Raw genomic sequence first — 20,459 nt, 5'->3', positions numbered from 1 at the left:
AATCACAAAAGAGGACCAACCTATATGCCAAACCTGTCAGTCGCATATAATTGAAGAATGCTCATCATTTCGTCAAGCCTTGGAAAATAATAAAATTCCTCGTACATAAATTTCTGAAAGAAACTTAACTTTATACTAAAATATAATCCACCAATATCGACCAGTGTAAAAAGGAAATAGTCTACATTCAACTATCAAATGTCAAAGACAAGAAGATAAATAACCTAGATGTTGATCGCCCTGAATAAAAATCTAATCTATAATCTATCTGAGGATCCCTGAGCCCACTCTATTCCCCAAGCACGAGGGGAAGAGCAGAACTCCTAGCGCAGGTAGTGAAACCAGTGGAGGCTGTGTAAATGCACTAGAGCCAATAACACTCAACAAATACATGAACAAAGCATCTGGCCATCGCCAAAATTTCAATTCTTGAGTTTATTTTATAATAGGTCTCTTGGCCACTGAAAACCTTTGAGATGGATTGTAGGGATGGGCGGAAAAGGATAAGGATTAGGGTGATTAGAAAGGTTTCTATGGAATTTTGAGAATTCGGTTGGTATGAGGTCAGGGACTTACATACAGGATATGAAGGTCATGATGTAATGATCTGTTGGAAACATAATAAGGACCATTGACTAAAAGGGGTGGATACGTTTGATGTTATAACGTTTAGCTGTTCCCCAAAGTTCAAGTACGTAGGTCCAGATAGATCTGAGTATAGTATAGTCTGAGTATAAATTAGTAGTTTGTTTTCTATTGAGAGATGAGAGGTCCTGCTGAGCAGTCGGTATAGGTGGCTGAAACGTCTATTGAGTTCTTGTCTTAGTCTAGTATGTTGGTTCCAGGTGAGTCTTTTATGTAGGACGAATCCAAGATATCGTATTTTGTATCAGATCTGGGTAAAGGAGTGTTATTAAAAAGGGCAGGTGGACAGAAGCTGCGGCTGAGGGTAAAAGTCACATGGCTTAGATTCATTAACTTAATCTGCTAGTGGTTATAAATATACAAAATGGACATAATCTGTTGGTTGTTTAACTATTGGTTCTTTTATTCCATAACCGACTAAACTAGTTTTTGCTTCTCTATTATGACGGGTTGATTTTAATTGTAAATTCAGTGCAAATAAAGTTTTTATTGAAGATGTTAATAGTTACATCTGGAGGTCACGTTTATCGGAAATAACTTCTCTGATGCATCCAAAGGATGGGATAGTTTTAAACGCGGAGTTTCATCACTAGAAAATAATGAAACTGATTTCAATGAAAACTTTTTTTCTTCATTCGTTTAATTTTATTTATTTCTTAATTTGATTATTTATTATTTTTGTTTTACTTCTGTTCAATGTTATATTTTTGTCAGCAAATGTTGTGATTTTAGAAACTGGGTTTAGTCCTAAGCTATTGAGGTGCGATGTGAAATATGGGCATTGTTGGAAAATATGGCTTATTGCGGCAATACTGGCAGTTCGGAGGCGTTTCTTTTGAAATAAGATAGGAGTGGGTGAGCCTCGTGTGACCTATTCTCAGCCTGGTCAGTACAACCTCCTCCGACTGGAAGTACCCCAGGCCTTGACGTTCTTGTTAATAATTTTTATTTTACTCATTGGGCTTTCATTCCACAAAGTTTGCCATTTATCTTTGACTTCCTACTAAAAGATCTGTTACCACAATTTTGTAGGTCAATCGTTCCGAATTCTTTCAATATAGTACTAATGTTGAAGCACAGAGATGGTTATTTAAACACTATTCATATTTCGGATTTTCTTTTTAAGAAGTCTGTTAAGTTAATTACAGTAATTTTTTTTACCAATAATGAATGATAATCAAATAAAAACAATGTAAAGCAATTCTTTTCAGCCATGTCAGATAATGACATAATTTCCTTTGTGAAATTAAAAGTTTGACTAATTATGAGGTAAATATAATTATATGAATCATAAATACACATGGATGAGGTTTGTTGTTATAGTGAATTATTATTGTTTATAAGTTATTAAAGTAAAAGAATATAGACCAATAGTCCCGAAACTTTATGCATCGAAACATATATACGTTTTTTACGATCATTTTTTTTATTTTTTTTATTTAATGTGATTTACAACTGTACAAATAATAAATACAATAAGTAAATATGTTGTATGTTTCATATACACTTGAAAATCTTGGGAAGGAACCACCCATTGGTGGTACTTCAAACTTTAATTTAAATTAGAAGGTCCTGTGGCCATCTTCTTTTCAGACGCCTCGGAGTATTATCAGGTATTGTTAAGGATGAAAGATTAAGAATTAAGGGGTTAGGATGGTTAAGGAGTATGGAATGAAAAGACGCATATCTGTTTTAGGCCAAATCTGCAACAAATAGGAAGTTAAGGTCTTTGTGAATGAGTTTATTTGTAACGTAATAAAGAGCATCAAGGATTTACGTAGGATTTTGGATTGTAACGATTGGATGCGGGAAGAATTTGATGGTTTGGTGGAGCCCCAGAGCACAATTCCATATGTCCAAATTGGTCTGATTATCGTAGTGTATACTAATTTTTTGTAGTGAATGGGAAGTTTAGATCGTTTGTCAAGATGGAGTCCTAAGTATCGAATCTGTTCAACAGGCGTCAGTGGATATGATAATTTAAAATAAAATATATTCAAATTGTAAGACTTTAACCTCAAAAAATTTATTGTAATATTTATATTTCATGTAGTATATACATGAAAATACGATAGATAATAAAATTGAAGAAAAAAATCACCTAAATCGGACCAGTATTAACGATAATGTAGCGAAGTTAGTTGTTATCAAATACGTTACCATAGTTTCCTTATCACTTCATCTGTATATATAAAAGGGAATGGTCGAATCTTTGTTTACTAAGATGTTAAAAACGAATGTCACCGCATACATTGGATCACTTTATGTTACCAAATCATAAAAATAAAGTATACGTGAATGATTAATTTTAACTAAATACAATGATTCTTCATTAAATCTATATACGTCTTTGAATATAGCAATAGCAAAGCATTGCAGTCAGCTAGCAATGTTAAAAACAATTCTCTGATTGTCCAACTAAATAAAAAAGTACACTCTTAGGCCCTATGAGAAAAGCAAACAGAATCAACTCTTATGAGTTTATGGAAAAATAAACTATTTAAACAATGGTAATATCCCATTACAAAGAATTTAAACATACATAAAAATATTGACCGTAACTCAAGTTCAAACAAATACAAATTTCTCAACAAAAGAATTATGTATTATTTAGAAAAATAAATAAAGATTTTTTAGGACAATTACATGGCTGGCATGACAATTGCAATGGGAACCGCTGGTAGAAAACTAAACATACGTGCTAGAGGAAGCAAGTTGCTTTGACTACTGTAATTTAATTTCTTGCGTAATATGATAGCAATCAGAAAATATCTACGCCCAACTCAAGCATTAATCTGTGTCGAATATTCGGCTCATTTGAGGTATAGTGAGCTGACTACTACAATAAAATAATATAATAATAAATTTCCATTAAGCAGAATTCTTCGAAAGAATAAGGAGGGATATAAACGACGAAGGGACCTCAGACAGCCACAGCTGGTACAGGATGACCTCAAACTTTGTTATTTTTTTTTTTATTTTATTTATTTATTGATATTTACAACTGTATAAAAAAATACAACCAGTAAATTTGATCATAATGTCATAATGATATGATACAGGATGTAGAGAAACTACCCAGTAGTAGAACTCTAAAAACAGTTTACAATATAAGGTCACGAGGCCATCTTCTTTTCAGGCGCCTCGGAGGACTGCTAGGAATGGAAGAGGAAGCAAGTTTAGAAACTAGTGGGTTTGGATGGTTAGGGAGTTTATTATGGAAGGAATAATATCGGGTTCGGGCTAGATCGGTTACATAAGGAACATTTAGGTCTTTATGGATGGTTTTATTAGTAACAAAATAAGGAGCATTGAGGATTTTACGAAGGATTTTGGATTGTAAAGATTGGATACGAGCGGAATTCGAAGGTTTAGTGGAGCCCCAAAGCTCAACTTCGTATGTCCAGATAGGCCTTATTATTGTCATGTAGATCAGTCTTTTGTAATGAGTTGGAAGTTTAGACCGTTTTTCTAGTAAGTGCTGTAATAGTCGGAATCTGCGTGCAGTTTCCTGTCTTTTCAGTCTTGTGTGAGGATTCCAGGTTAGTCGTTTGTCAAGATGTAGTCCAAGATAACGAATCTGTTCTACAGGGGTAAGAGCCACGATCTCAAACTATACGCGAAAAATAAAGAACAACTACAAAATATGGTTGAAGCTGTTCATCTTTTACAAAAGACATAGGAATGTCATTTGGCCTCGATAAATGTGCAGTGCTCCATTTAACCAAGGGGAAAGTGGTTAGTAAACAGAACATTCTGGTTAATGAAGAAGAGCACATAAAGAAACTTGAAGCTAATAAATTATATAAATATTCGGGCATGCAACAGCACCTCAAAATATCCCGAAAAGATATGCAACAAGAATTTTTAACAACGCTCAAAATTAGGCTACGAAAAGTGCTCAAAACCCAAGCAAAAAAACAAGGCCATTAACACCTGGGCTATACCCGCTCTTTGTTATAGCTTCGGCATAGTGCAATGGTCGAACACCAGCCTGCAGGAGATGGATCGTCTTGTACGAACAACTCTCACAGAACAACGGACCCACCATCCAATATCCTCTAAAGCTCCTCTGTATTTACCTAGAAAAGAAGGAGGACGTGGTTTAATAAATATTGAAGAAGCTTGCTGCAAACAGGAAGAGGCCCTACGCCAATATTTCCTCGCAAAAACAACAGGGGTTTATCTCGCCATCAAAAGGATGGACTCTGCACTTAATTTGAGCAAAGGTGTTGAATCAACAATCGTATCACAAAATGAACGACTGGCAGAATGGAAAGTCTCTGCATAGGAGATTCTATAGCCAACTGAATGAAGCCTCCATAGACAAAGAGAGATCAGTTGAATGGTTAAAAGCTGGAAGGCTATTCTCCGAGACAGAGGGATTTGTGCTTACTATTCAAGATCAAGTGATTGCCACGATATCATATAGGAAGCATGTGTTAAAAGACGCAACAACACCAGATAAGTGTGGATTATGCTCAGTAACGCTGGAATCAATCCAACATATCACTGGAGGATGTGGAGTGCTGGCTGGTACTGAATATCTGCAGAGGCACAACAATGTGGCCAAAATATTCCATCAGGCTCTGGCTGTGAAGTACAACCTAATTGAAGATAAGAGCCCTTATTACAAGAACCATCCAAATAGACTCCTCCAAAAACGTTCTCTCAGGTTATATTGGGATGAATCAATTATTACAGACCATACAGTACGCCATAATTCCTCTAAGAGAGCTTAGATGATGATCCGCGTAGTAGACGGCCAAAAACGGCAACGACCCCAGAATTTATCGCAAAAGTGCATAAAAAGGCGATGGAGGATCGTCGACTGAAGATGCGTAAGACTGCTGAAGCTGTAGGGATGTCATCTGAACGGATATATCACATTTTAACCGAAGAATTGGGAATGAAAAAATTATCCGCAAGATGGGTGCCACGGCTCTTGAAATTGGACCATAAACACACCAGATTGCAAATGTCCGAACCAAATCTAGCCCGTTTTCAGCGCAATCAACAAGATTTTTTGCGCCGGTTTGTGACTACAGATGAAACTTGTGTTCACTAATATACCCCAGAGACAAAAACACCAGTCAAAGCAGTGGAAACATGAGTCACCACCACAAAAGAAAGCAAATGGCCAAACAATTACGGGGCAATACTAAACAAACCTCCTAAACCAATTACAGGAAAAGATACGCAAAAAAAAAAGCCTTGTTTGTCAAGTTAAAAAGTCATATTTCATCAGAACAACGCTCGCCCGCACACAAGTGCTATTGCCATGGCAAAACTTCATGAACTGAGGTACGAATTGTTACCACATCCACTTTATTCACCTGATTTGGCACTATCTGACTTTTATCTGATACCATAACTACAATTGATAGCCGAATTGGAGAGGTATTTTGCAGATGAGATCAAGGCATTGGAACATCGCTGGACCAAATGTATTAGTCTACAAGGAGACTATGTTGAAAAATAAAAGTAGTTCCATCGAGGTAAGACTCTTCTTTCTAGTACATTCTGAGAACTTTTCAAACCTACGAGGGTGGTAGAGTTTAGTAAATTCTAACTTACAACTTTTTGGATAGAAGGCGCGAGCTAAGCAGTTTGAAAAAATCACAAGAATTCCCCGCCTTCAACCTCGCTTTTATTTCCTCATTAATTTCTTTTTTTCTAGTTACAGTAGAACCTAAATACTTAAACGTTTGTATAGGAAGATGGTCAGGGTTGCAGTCAAAGGAGAAACAAAAATAGTTTACAACTATTTATTTTCCGACGTTTCGCCCCACTTTGGAGGGCTTCATAAGGGCTGTTCAGAACCAATTGAGAAATGAGTTGTTGGTATTTAGGTGTTGCATTGGAGTGAAGAGTTGTGAATGATGTATCTTTTTTAGAGCCCCGTAGATTTTGCATCATATTGTATATAGTTGACCGTAAAAATTGATGTATAGGAAGATGGTCAGGGTTGCGGTCAGGGTTTACAACTATTTATTTGCCAACGTTTCGCCCCAAACCCTATTGGTTCTGAACAGCCCTGATGAAGCCCTACAAAGTGGGGCGAAACGTTGGAAAATAAATAGTTGTAAACTATTTTTGTTTCTCCTTTGACCGCAACCCTGACCATCTACGTATTATAGTGCTAGATTAAATAAGATAGGTGATTAATAATCGCCTTGTTTTAAGCCCGGCAAAACCTCAAACTTCTCAGGATAATGATTAGCGCCGTACCTTATCAAAGGTTTCGGTCATACACATCCATACGAGATTCACAAACTTCTTTGGTTCAATCAGAATACTACACAGCTTCTGGCGATCAATAAAATCGTAAGCCTTTTTGAAATCTAAATAAAGCTGATGAATTCCCCCGACGTATTCCAGCTTTTTCTGTAGTATTTGACGTAATGAAAAAATTTGATCAATAGTATTTCGATTTTCCCTAAGACCACTTTGGTAGTATCCGATTTCTTCAGTGTATTCCGTAATTCGACTAGTTAATATTAACTTAAATATTTTATAACATACAAGAAAAAGTGAGATTCCTCGATAGTTATTAAAAACTATCCTCGGTCCCATTATGTGAACAGGAATAAGTAGAGACTCCTTCCATTCCTCAATTTCCTAGATCTTTTTAACCAAAAAGTGTATTTTAGAATCCAGTTTCACCAAATGCCTTGATTAGTTCACTAGACATATTGACAACTGTTTCGACTTCTCTTTCTAACTCCACGTTTTAGCACTCATTAGATATTCAGTAGGAGAACATTAACAATTATTACAATAAAATAAGATAATAAATAAAAATACTAAAATAGTGAGTTTTATGTATAAAATACATCTGAGTTATAGTGATCTCACTGTTACAATAAAATAACATAATAAATAAAAAATCAAAGCTAAACACTTGCAACAAGCCATAGATCCAAAATAACTCAAACTGTCTGGTTAATGTTCCACACACTTGCATGCTGCAGCCAGGTAAAAGGACATCAGACTTTTTAAAGCTACCTTCAATTTAAATTATTTTTATTGTTTCTCTTTTGACAGCGATTCTGACTATCTTCTTTATTATTTAAAATTATACGGCCAATATATATATAATATTTTCATTGTTTGTTTGAAATGTGTCTATATATAACCTATAAATTAAACTTTAATTTTTTTTTTGCTAATTGTTAATTTAATTACCCCGATATATAATGTCTTTATAGATGTATATATGTGCTATATTAATTTTTTTTTAAAACGTTAAATTTAATATACAAACAATGTACTTATTCAATTGATAAAATTTTAAAAGAGGAATCAGCATTATGAAGCCATTTTAATTTCCTGGGCAGGTCAAGGAATTCATAATTATAATTTAAATTTTAAAAGAATTTGAAAATTTTATATGAAGAGTGACAAATTAGGGCAATTTGAATGAAATTTATGACCTGGGTAGGATAGTCTACAAAACGGTTTTAAATCACTGATGTGAGTTCTAGATTGTCCTTGAGGATGGACGAATTGGCCGAAACGTTGGTCTTTTAAAGCAATAAAGAGAGTTTTGAAACTTAAACTAGATACAATTTATTCTATTTAAACAATAATAACCAGTCTCAATAAAGTGAAAAAAATAAAATAAAAGAATCTTTATCAAAAAGCTCCATAGGAAGTTTTTAAATATATATAAGGTAAAAAATATATTATATTATTATATTAATAACCTAGGAGGTACATAATTAGGTATATATTATAATTTTATTTAGACAAAAAAAAATCGTAAACACCCAAAATAAATTGTTTAACTGCAGTATTAGATTTTTGTTATGCGGTACAGTATATCCAAAGCGCCTGCCAGATGTAAGAGCAGCATTGACGTTCACACTCGTCAAAAAAATAGATATCAAAAAACTTTCGACAAAACATTCACAATAAAAATTTTATATTAATCGCATAGACAGTTTTTATGATTATATAAAATTTAAATAAATGGCTTTAACAGTTAAACTAATGTATGAGTAAACCTAATTTAAAATATGATATAGACTGATCTACATGAATATTATAAGGCCTATCTGAACAAACCGAGTTGAGCTTTGGGGCTCCACTAAACCTCCGAATTTCTCCCGAATCCATTCCTTACAGTCCAAAATCCCTAATGCTCCTTACTTTGTCACGAATCAAGTAATCCATCAGGACCTCAATGTCTCATATGTTGCCGATTTGGCCAGAACCAGATACCAATCCTTCCATGATAAAGTTCCAAACCACCCAAATCCACTTGTTTCTAACCTGGCTTCTCTTTCATTACCTAATAATCCTCCTAGACGTCTGAAAAGAAGATGGTCTCGAGATCTTCTCCTATAGAAATGTTATTGGAATTCTATCTATTGGTAGATTCTCTACGTTTGTATCATGTCATTATATCACTTACAGAAAATTTACTTGTTTTATATATTTTTATACAGTTGTAAATAACAATAAATAAATTATAAAAAAAAAAATGATAGATCCGTATTGATCGGAAGATAAAGGTTTTGATAAAGATTTGATATTATTTTTTATTATAAGAAAAATTATATATAAAAAGATTAATTTCAATTATAACTATATTGATAAGATATAAAAGGAAACTCCGGTAAAATAAAATTCGATATTTTAGTAAATAATAATGAAAATTTAAGTAAAATCAATGAAAAGGACGGCATTTTGGCACAGATTTTATTTGAATACACATTTTATTAACTTAATTTGTTTATATTAATTTTAAACACAAATGTTATTTTATTTTTTTTTTTAAATAATTTTTTTTTTTGCTTTTACGCCAGTTCGGATTACTAGAGTGTTCGGAGTATCGAAGTTCAAATTACTAAGATTACTGTATTTTAATAGTTATCGACAGGAATAACGTGTAACAAATGAAGCAGAATCGTTTTAGGATAGCCGGGTAAGTTCAGCCAGAAACGTAGCACTTTCGGGTCAGAAGCGGTACTAGTTCGAATTCGTCTTGGGTGGTTTGACTTTTAGGTTGGTAACCTGTAGGATAAACCTTCATTTTCTTAAAGGAACTTGCCAAAATAAAAAAAGTTTGCCATGATACTTTGAATCATAGTCATTTTTTATGCGGCTGACTCCAAGAAGTTTATATACTAGTATATAGGTACATACTGGTTTAGATATAAACTTACATGAATTGTAATTAACTAATCTCTGCTAATTACCTTGATGATGATGACCATGCTGAGAGTTGGCCTGCGCCTGCTCTTCGATGCTCCACGTGTACTCCATGAGATCGGGGTGGAGCGGACCCTGCTTATTACATCTGACGGTGGATCGATGAGCGGGGAACTCGAAGAACGGTCGGCTGTGGATACCCCCGGTCTACTGTATCGGCCGTTCGATGGGGCGGAGGGTGGGGTTGTCCTGTCGACCAATCAGGGGGCGGGCTTTTACCAAAATGGCGGCGGCCCTTAGAGGACGGCCATCCCGAAGAATGGACCCTTGCGATTCCCTTTTTAGATCCGGTCGATATCTTAGAAAGAGGGTTTGAGGAAAGGTTAAATGTTGTGCAACACAGCTATTACTTTAGCAACTAGCGCTTAAGACATTGGATCATTGTACTTTTAAGTGAGAGATTTATTTGAGAAGATAAAACAGTTCAACAACTTTATACCACGATAGGCCAAAGTGAACAACAATAACTTAAGAGCTGCTCATACCATCATACTTCTTAATCAATCAGAATTATTCTAGATAAAACCAATCGATTGTTAGCCAAATATTATCAACATAAATATTTTTTAAAATAATACTTTCAAGCCAATCTGGACATATGGAGTTGAGCTTTGGGGCTCCACTAAACCTTCGAATTCTTCTCGTATTCAATCCTTACAATCCAAAATCTTTCGTAAAATCCTCAATGCTCCTTACTTTGTCACAAATAAAATCATACATAAAAACCTTAATGTAACCAATCTAGCCCGAACCAGATATCACTCCCTCCATTAAAAACTCCTTAACCTCTCAAACCCCATAGCCTTGCATCCTCTTCCATTCCTGACAATCCTCCGAGGTGCCTAAAAATAAGATGGCCACGAGACCAGGTAATGTAAAAGATTAGAGTGCTACCAATGGGTAGTTGCTCTACACGCCTGTAACACTCCATTTTAACTAAGACCATATTTACTAAATGTATTATGTAATATACAGTTGTAAATTTCGATAAAGTTATTAAAAAAAAAAAATACTTTCTGTACTAGCCCGATTTTATGGCAATGGGGGGTCAAAATGAGCTTACCAAACTACCAGCCAATAAGTATAAAAAAATAAATTAAAAAAATACCAAGGGAATAATGTCATAGTAGGAGAGAAGTGGGTGGCGGTCAATAAAGGTATCAAAATAGTAGAATACAACTACTTATTGTTAACCAACGTTCCTGGCCACTTTGCAGAATTCGTCAGGGTTAAATGAAAACAAGATGCAAACATTGTTAGGATTGACATAAAAATAAATATACAGAGAAAATGCGAAAATTTGAAGAAAAAAAATTGTTTTGTTTTAAAACCTATAAAAGAAATAATAAAAGCTTACGTAAGCATACATATGAATGGATTGGAAACCAGTTAGTAATAAATACAGTCAGGTGTTACAGGATTCTAAACACAGAACTAGAGTAATCCAGTAACTAAGAGTAACTAGAGATTGTAGACAAATATTCGTCAGAGAGGTTTGTAGGTATGATAGAAAGATAGGTGAAGTAAACGTGGCAAATGTGAGATAGGTGATTTCACCTATCTATTTACCTTTCACACCTACCTCTACATATCTACAACTATTTATAACGAGTATTATTCTACAATTATATAGTAAGTGCTGTAAAATAGTCGAAATCGACGTGCAGTTTCCTGTCTAATCGCTTGTCCAGATGTAGTCCAAGGTAGCGGATCTGTTCGACAGGGGTAAGAGCAACATCATTAAATGACACTGTAGGGCAGTCGGTAGGTTTACGACGAAGGGTAAAGGTGATTTGATGGGATTTGTTGGAATTTATCTTAATCCTCCAATTACGACACCATTCTTCGAGGGCTGTGATATGGGATTGGAGAGTTTGGGATACAATTAATGGGATGTTATTAACAGCCAGCACACATGTGTCATCGGCATTCGAGGTGAGGATAGTGTTAGGATTGGTTGCAATGTCAGCTGTATAGACGGTGTAGAGGATGGGACCGAGGATACTACCTTGAGGAATCAAAATTATTAAATTCATTCTTTAGAAAATGAAAAAAAAAATGTTGCAAAATCAATTATAACAGTGTTATATGCAATTATAGGGAGAGAGAGAGAAATACTTTATTCATCTATGCTGCCTAAATACATCAGGTTGCAATATCACACAGCATACTTATCAATCCGTTATCGGACATATATAAATTACATATAATTAAAAAGACTTACACTTCCATTGGGTTGATCTTAACGAAAAATGAAAACTAATAAAGCAATGACTGACAATAATAATAATGTAATGAATGTTGTCAATTAGCTCATTTTGATTCTCTTCCACATCAGTTAAAATATCAACAAGGCACTCAGTTGCCAAACTTTCATACAAGCTTCCTCCAAGCTTAACTTCCACTTTTCACTCACTTCAGGCATGCTGTAATAAATTACAATAATCAACACTTACAATATATGAAGTTTTGGAAGGTTACAAAACAAGTTGCTCAGAAAATCCGCTAAGAGCTCTCACGCATTTTACATGACTTTAACAGGGCTGCTCTCAATCCTAGGGGCATTCATGATGTTTTGTTAAATGTAAAATGTTTTACCACTTTAAACGTTATAAACATAGGATTGTGAGCAGCCCTATTTAAAGCTATATTAAATGCATAAGAGCTCCTAGCGGAGTTTCTAAGCAACTTGTTTTACAACCTTTCCTTCCAAAACATGTGTAATTCATTATAACATGCCTAATGTAAGTGTAAAGTAAGTGAAATGTAGAAGTTGTGTGAAAGTTAGGCCACTGTGTGTCTTGTTGATTCCCTGTCTTATAAGGAAGAGAATCAAGATGAGCTAATTGACAACTATCATTACATTATTATTATTATTGTCAGCCATTTCTTTATTAGTTTTAAAAACATCCAAAACAACACAAACTACGAGTAGTACAAGTACACAAACTACGGCTACAAAAAGTAACCTAACACAACAACGAATAAAACGGTAACGAGCTCTGCTGGTCTGTTGCGTGACGTCATTCTCCATTTAACAGACATAGTAACAGACTCTCAACTATGTTATATGTTATATCGTTTTAACATGCTAAAAGAAGGAAATATTTCTCCATTTAACGCGCTTTAACATGTTAAAATCAGTCAGTTGCAGGCCTACCTTCTACGCCATACCCCTGATGAAGAACTGAAACTCAGGTCGAAACGTCGGCATAAAATAAATAAATATGGTTTTGTTTATTTATGTTGTTCTTAGCTACATAAATACCGCACCCCCGACAAACTTCTCCAATCAATTTTTAACATGTTAAACTAAAGATCATGAATACCCCTCCTATACTTATATAGAATAGTTCTAACATTTAGGTGAGATACGCAGTTCTTAAAGCATCCTTCGACAAAAAAAGTAAGCTAATTATCCCATAGACCCGATATTCGCAGCAGGTGCGAGGAGCAGGAACTACGGATGGGTGGTTAATTTTAAATAACCGTTTAGTCGCATATAATACGGATGATTCCCGGTCAACCCGTTATTTTTTATAAAGCTAAAAATAACTAGTTATATTTTAATTATATTATTTCAATTTCTTGAGACAAGGTAATTATTTATTAAATAAATCAAAACCTGTATCCTTTTTTGTTTCAACACTTTTTTTTTTTCACCAGTCCAACGTTTCGGCCATTTTAGCCATCCTCAAGGACTTCTTCAATTATAATTTCTTCCTCACATTACAAAGGATACAAATTTTGATTTATTTAATATATAACTAGTTATTTTTGTCAGTGATTTAATTAATTTTTACTCTTATGTTCCTCAATAGTGTTAATATTGTCTCCATTCTGACTCAGTATTTGTTGAACCATCTGGGAGTGATAAACTATATATATTAGTACGACAATAGGTTTGTATTGTCCCCTATAGACAGGGAAAACCATAAGGCACTAACAAACCTTTTTTTTATTTGTAACTTTTTATTAAGGATTTTTATTTTTATACCTACTACTTTTATATTTATTACTTTTTTAATATTGATCTCTTTTTATATTTACTACTTGACATAATTATCACTTTTTATGTTTATAGTATTATTATTTTAATGTTTTTATTTTCTTGTAAGTCTGTATTTATATCATATTTGTGTAAATTATTGTTGAGCTGTGTTTTTAGATTTTCATTAACTATTGCCAATATGTGAGACTATGTTAATATATATAAGGTGTATATATTATAACAATGATTAAGATTTTCGTTGTTTATATCGTAGATAATATAAATATCAATTTCATCTCAATAAAATAAATAAAAAAGTGGCTCGAAGAATTGGAGCTGCAGGGAAGACGTTCGGTATGGTCAGACGGAGTCTCCTGGGGAGAAGAGAGGTGATAAAGCAGACCAAACTAGCCGTCTATAAATCGATCTCCCTTCCTGCTTACTCATCAGAATCGTGGACCCTCACCTCAAAACACAGGCGTCAGTTACAAGCCATGGAAATGAGATAACTGCGAAAAATAGTAAGATGGGATACGGAAGACCATTCTGGAGAAGCACAGACTAAGCTGGTTTGGACATCTTAGGAAGGATCCAGATAGAAGCACCAAGAAGACTTACGTGGCCACGTATCTCCTTGGAGGCATTCAGGCAGCGTGGAATGGACTGGAGTAGGAGAAAAGAGCTAGTTCAAGAGAAACATTTGGGTCAGACTATATAAGCGGGATCCTCACATCGCACGGCGGTAGAAGATGAAACGACTGTGCTGATGATATTGCTGATACATTTTATCGTATGTTTGTAAAAGTGAAAAAAATGTATTGGTCTGAGAGAAAAATATATTATAAATATCTAGACATATAACAATTGCTTTACCAGTTATATCGTAGAAAGATAGTTCCAGTGACGGTCAATAAAGGAACAAAATAGTGAAAAAAACTATTTAATGTTAACTTTTTTGGTCCTTTTAGCCCTGACGAAGCCCTGCATTGTGGGGCGAAACGTTGCTTAACACTTCATAGTTTTTTCTACTATTGTGTACTTTTATTGCCCGCCACCCGGACTATCTTCCTAAAACCAACTTCATACGGTCAACTTCATACTTCCAATATTTCTAATTTTAAGTACTCCGTGTGTAAGTAGCAATTCAATGCAGTTAGTCAGCATAAATTTTTGAATGGTGTTTTCCCCTTAAATCCTTGAATCTAAAGCGTTTTCCCAAGAGGAAAATACGTCGCTTGTTTTAGGATCCTGATCAGAAATGACTCTTCAGAGCTCATTAGGTGATATGATTTGAGGACATCTTTAAGCATGCCCCAAATTACAGGACGTAAGATGCACATTCACAATCCATAATCCCAATGCTAGAAGAGCAAAATTATACTGGGAAACAAGGTTACGGATAACCGATCCAGCAAGAGTTGTATACAAAAAATATATTAATAAAATAAATACAAAAAAATGTATTCCGTGTTCCATACCCTTATATCCTTAAAGCAATTGAAACCTTACATACTTGGATATAATAATAACTGAAAATAATAGTGAAGGAATCGAAAGCAAGGAAGGTCGGCGGGAACAGATGCTGCTTCAACATGCAAAAATTCTGAATTATAGCGCTCTATCTTACTGAATCAAGCGTATGGTGTATGAGAAAGTGATAAGACCTGTCGTCACTTTTTGATCTGAGACCTGGAAGATATCCAAAGCTTAAGAAAAACAGTTTTTGGAACGGGAGAGATGCGTTTTAGGCGGGATGGATTATGGGGAATAAGTACTAACGAGGAGTTGCGCCAGATGTACCAGAAATCAGATTTGGTCTAAATAGTTAAGAGGGAGACAAATTCGATGTTTAGGTCATGTAGCATGTATGCCCAGGAAATAAATCATCAAATGTCTACTTGAAGGCCGACATGGAGAAAGATGTAGAGGATGAGAACACATGAGATGTCTGTATGAATTAAAGGAAATATTGAAAAACATGGGAATTATAAGAATTCGGATAAAAGAGAGTGAAGGAAAGTCCTAAGAGAGGTCCAGACTGTCGTAGATAGTGTAGCGCCAATAATAAATAAATATCATTTCCTGGCCTTATTCGTCAATCAATTGACTTATACGTCAATAATTATAAGGAGGGCTTTATCATTTGGGAATATTAGTAAACAAAATTTCTACATCAAAAGAAAAGGTCAGGGATAATGAAAGATAATAAAAGATTGCGGAGGTGAAAGAACTTGTAATCAACCTTAAGAATTATTGTGACTGACGACTTGAAGGGAAATAAGAACTTACAGAGTTAAACTGAGGGAGAATTCTGATATCCTACTCCTTTACTAAGGACCAAATTTAACAAAAAAACCAAGGACCTCTTACATTCTCCACAGATATTTTTTTATTTATTTTTAATGAATCCCTTCCGGGTCATTTCTGACATACGGGGGGAGGGGTTATTTAGAGGTAACCAACCTAATCACGATGGGAGGGGGTCAAGTTTTCGTTTCGTGAGACCGCCACAGAAATCAAAAAAGTCGACCCACCAGTGTAAGTCCTGCGTCTCAACCACCTGAGCTACGGACAGCCCTTTCTCAACAGATCGACTATCCCAATAGAAATAAAATGAAACTATATAAAGTTGTACTAAGACCCATCTTAACTTATGGTCGCCCCATATGGAGCTTTTCCAATTCAACTAATATTAAAAAAATATTTCAAAATAAATGCCTCAGAATCATTAACAACTATCCATATTACACTAGAATATCTAAAATGCACACTGATTTAAATGCACCGTACAGTATTAAATATAGAAAATGACACATAATTACTTCCAGTCATTAAGCCCTCTAATCACAGAAATATGAAATTACACTAGAACTACAACCCATAGATATAAATACAAAATAATTAAACACTGTAATTCAGATATAAGCCACTCACAATTTTTCATTGTCTGTCATATTGTTCAATTTGTAGATTCAATTTATTCATTTATTTTTTCAGTTTTTTAGACACTACTTGCATATCTTATATTATACATATCTTCTTACCTACATGATATTATATTTCATCTTCACTCTTTTCAATCTACTACCACCTAATTCCACGATTATCAATCAATTAAACTTTTTTTACTATTCAATTATCAATTTTTTATCATTTATGATTCAATTCAATATTTTGTATAATTCCAGATTTTTTTGTTTACTATTCCTTTTCAATTTTATGTTTCTCTAAATGTTGTTGTTATCTCTTTTGTTCTATAGCCCTAATGAAGACCTGAAACTCAGGTCGAAACGACGGCGTAAAATAAATAAATATGGTTTTGTTTATTTATGTTGTTCTTTGCTGACCGCACTCCCCGACAAACTTCTCCAATCATTAATCTACGGTCAACTATCTACACCTCAAAATAATTAAACATATATTAATGTAAACATAAATGAATTATATGTATTTTATGCTACAAAATGATATGTATTTTATTATATCCAATGTTACGTATTTTGTTTTAATTCAATTTTTTTTTTCTTTCGGTTAGTTTTACCAAAATGAAACATAGAGAAGGTTGTAAAGTGTAATTAGTTTCAAGAAAATTGTATTATATAAGGGTGTATCCCAAAACAATACGGTAAAAATTGTACATTTTATATTTATGCAATAAAAGTGTGTTAAAAAAACTTGCACAACCGCTGGTCTAGTAATAGAACTGCCTTACAAATTAGGGCCCTGATCCTTCATAGGTTGTAGGAGTACATTTAGTTTTTTTTTAAGTATTTATGAGGAAGCCCCCTCAAGCATTTTTCAATTGGGACTTGGAGATGTCGCCCTCTAGTGAAAAACAAGTTCAGAGTTCGTAGCCATATTGACCTGTACTGGTGAAAGAGCAAACACATTCTCAAAAAGTAATACCACTTCTGCTACTGTTCTATAGCGCAATATGAGTGAGTAGATCTTCACCACACACAGGCAAGGGGGCAGTGGCAAGATGAGAGAGCAAAAGAGCAAGAGAGAAGTTCCATCTAAACATCACATCAAGTAACCTACAATACTTTCCAATATTCCATGTAAGCTCAGTCTTATCAATAGTCAAAATTAATTTAAATTCAAACAACTATCTTGTAAGCATTTTTGGCAAAACAAATATAATCAATTATTTTATAACTATTACAAGAATAGAGGTTTCATTTTCATTTTGTTTACTATAATTAATTTTATTTCAAACACAGTCCACTCCTGCGATACCAGCAAATTAGAATTAATTCGGGCAATATCCCCCAACTATAAAACCCTGGGAACACTGAAATTATACAATTCAGTAGATAAATCTCTTTTAGAATATTGGAATAATTTTTTTCCTGAATTTGTTTTATTTTTTTTCTGCCATTATGATACCTGAATCTATTTTTTTTTTTTTTTTTTTTTCCTCGGCCAAGACTCCCATTGGAGTCCTATACTACCTACCTGAATCTATGAAACATTGATTGTTTAATTGTTTACTCCTGTTAGTTACCGAACCTACTAACTGAGAAGTCTCCATCTCCAGCGAGTGACCAACCCCAGAAAGTGCTGTGATCCTCCTACCGAGACCATCTGTTGAAAGCTGACAGAGACAAGAAGGTGAGCCGGTACCTGGTACGGGAGTTGGACGATCAATAACCCGCCAGTCTAAATCACAGTCCTCCTCCGGCCATAAAGGCCAATAAATTACCCGTCACGGAAACCGATCGTATTGCCTTCCCGGTCCGTTTTACTTCTTAAAAGTTTACTCTGCTACAACATGGCCGCTATCATCGGGCAGTCTTATATATAGTTGTATCCTTGGTTTATCCAGTTCGAACTGATCGTATTTCAGTAGATAAGAAACTAACACTTAAATCAATTTTCGAAATATTTGACTAGCTTATCAATCCAAGTATTATCCAAATCGGTTGGCACGCCAGCCATCCAAAGCCAAATGGTTGATTTAACTATAGACTCAGTTTTTTTTTTGGGGGGGGGGAGGTTCATTTAAAAATTTTTTTTATTTAATTATTTATTGATATTTACAACTGTATAAAAAATACAAGTAAATTTGATCATAACGATATGATACAGCATGTAGAGAAACTACCCAGTAGTAGAACTCTAAAAAACAGTTTACAATATAAGGTCACGAGGCCATCTCCTTTTCAGGCGCCTCGGAGGATTGCCAGGAATGGAAGAGGAAGCAAGGTTAGAAACTAGTGGATTTGGGTGGTTAGGGAGTTTATTATGGAAGGAATAATATCGGGTTCGGGCTAGATCGGTTACATAAGGAACATTTAGGTCTTTATGGATGTTTTATTAGTAACAATATAAGGAGCATTGAGGATTTTACGAAGAATTTTGGATTGAAAAGATTGGATACGAGAGGAATTCGAAGGTTTAGTGGAGCCCCGAAGCTCAACTCCGTATGTCCTTATTATTGTCATGTAGATCAGTCTATTGTAATGAGTTGGAAATTTAAACCGTTTGTCTAGTAAGTGCTGTAATAGTCGGAATCTGAGTGCAGTTTCCTGTCTCATTTCAGTCTTGTGTGAGGATTGCAGGTTAGTCGTTTATCAAGATGTAGTCCAAGATAACGAATCTGTTCTAAAGGGGTAAGAGCCACATTATTAAAGTATACTGTAGGGCAGTCGGTAAGTTTACGACGAAGAGTAAATGTGATTTGATGGGATTTGTTGGGATTTATTTTTATCCTCCAATTTCGACACCATTCTTCGGTGGTTTGAGTTGTTGGGATGCCAGTTCTATAGACAGTGTAGAGGATTGGACCGAGAATACTACCTTGAGGAACACCAGCGGATTGAAAATAGAGGGATGAATAGGAACCATTGTGCATTTAAAAGTGGATCCATTCAATAATCTGTGCAATTTTAACTAAAAACATATAAATGACAAAAGATTAAAAAAAAAAAAATATGTTATACACTTTAAAACCAATGCTTTTAACTAGGGATTGTTATCGTTACGAGCTCAATAATATGCATAGGAATAACACAGGAGGCTTTAAAGTCTTGGCTCTATCTATTACAAATACCTTACAGCTTCATCTACTGAGTTCACCATTCACATCCAGTGGTAACATCCACCACCTCATATGGCAAATAATGTTAAAGATAAGAGTCATATTTCTAGAGAGTAGACCAGTAATCAAATAGAGTTCTCGAAGAACACTCTAGGAGACAAGTTATATTTAGTAGCCAGTAAATAGTAGTTGTTGATTTTCAATAATGGTTGATTTAACTAGGGACTCTGCAATTTTAACTAAAAACATATAAATCACAAAACCAAAAAAAAAAAAAAAAAAAAAAAAAAAAAAAAAAAAAAAAAAAAAAAATACATTGTATATACTTAAAAGCATGTAGAGAAACTACCCATTGATAGCACTCTAATAATAGTTATATTTTAATTATATTATTTCAATTTCTTGAGACAAGGTAATTATTTATTAAATAAATCAAAAATTTGTATCTTTTATTGTCTCAACACTTTTTTTTTTTTTCACCAGTCCAACGTTTCGGCCATTTTAGCCATCCTCAAGGACTTCTTCAATTATAATTTCTTCCTCACATTACAAAGGATACAA

At 34.3% G+C, this 20,459-nt stretch overlaps 1 protein-coding gene across 2 annotated transcripts in view; it reads right to left on the bottom strand.

Moving 5' to 3' along the window:
* The window catches only part of LOC106679622 (myelin regulatory factor), a 124,685-nt gene that overhangs the window by 85,566 nt on the left and 18,660 nt on the right, over window positions 1-20,459 (bottom strand). The window contains exon 1 of one of the 2 annotated variants that reach the window (XM_067051493.1): window positions 9,852-9,990. The exons of the other annotated variant lie outside the window; for it this stretch is intronic. Coding sequence (XP_066907594.1) covers window positions 9,852-9,918 — 67 coding nt within the window. The 5' untranslated portion in view covers window positions 9,919-9,990. Of the gene's footprint in view, window positions 1-9,851; window positions 9,991-20,459 lie in introns of those variants that run through there. 2 annotated transcript variants of the gene reach the window in all.

The sequence above is a fragment of the Halyomorpha halys genome, unplaced genomic scaffold (genome assembly GCF_000696795.3).
Source record: "Halyomorpha halys isolate HHAL.00 unplaced genomic scaffold, Hhal_1.1 Scaffold211.1, whole genome shotgun sequence".
In the NCBI taxonomy this organism is placed as follows: domain Eukaryota; kingdom Metazoa; phylum Arthropoda; class Insecta; order Hemiptera; family Pentatomidae; genus Halyomorpha; species Halyomorpha halys.
The sequence above is the reverse complement of the archived record's forward strand: the minus strand, read 5'-3'. Positions and strand labels throughout refer to the sequence as shown.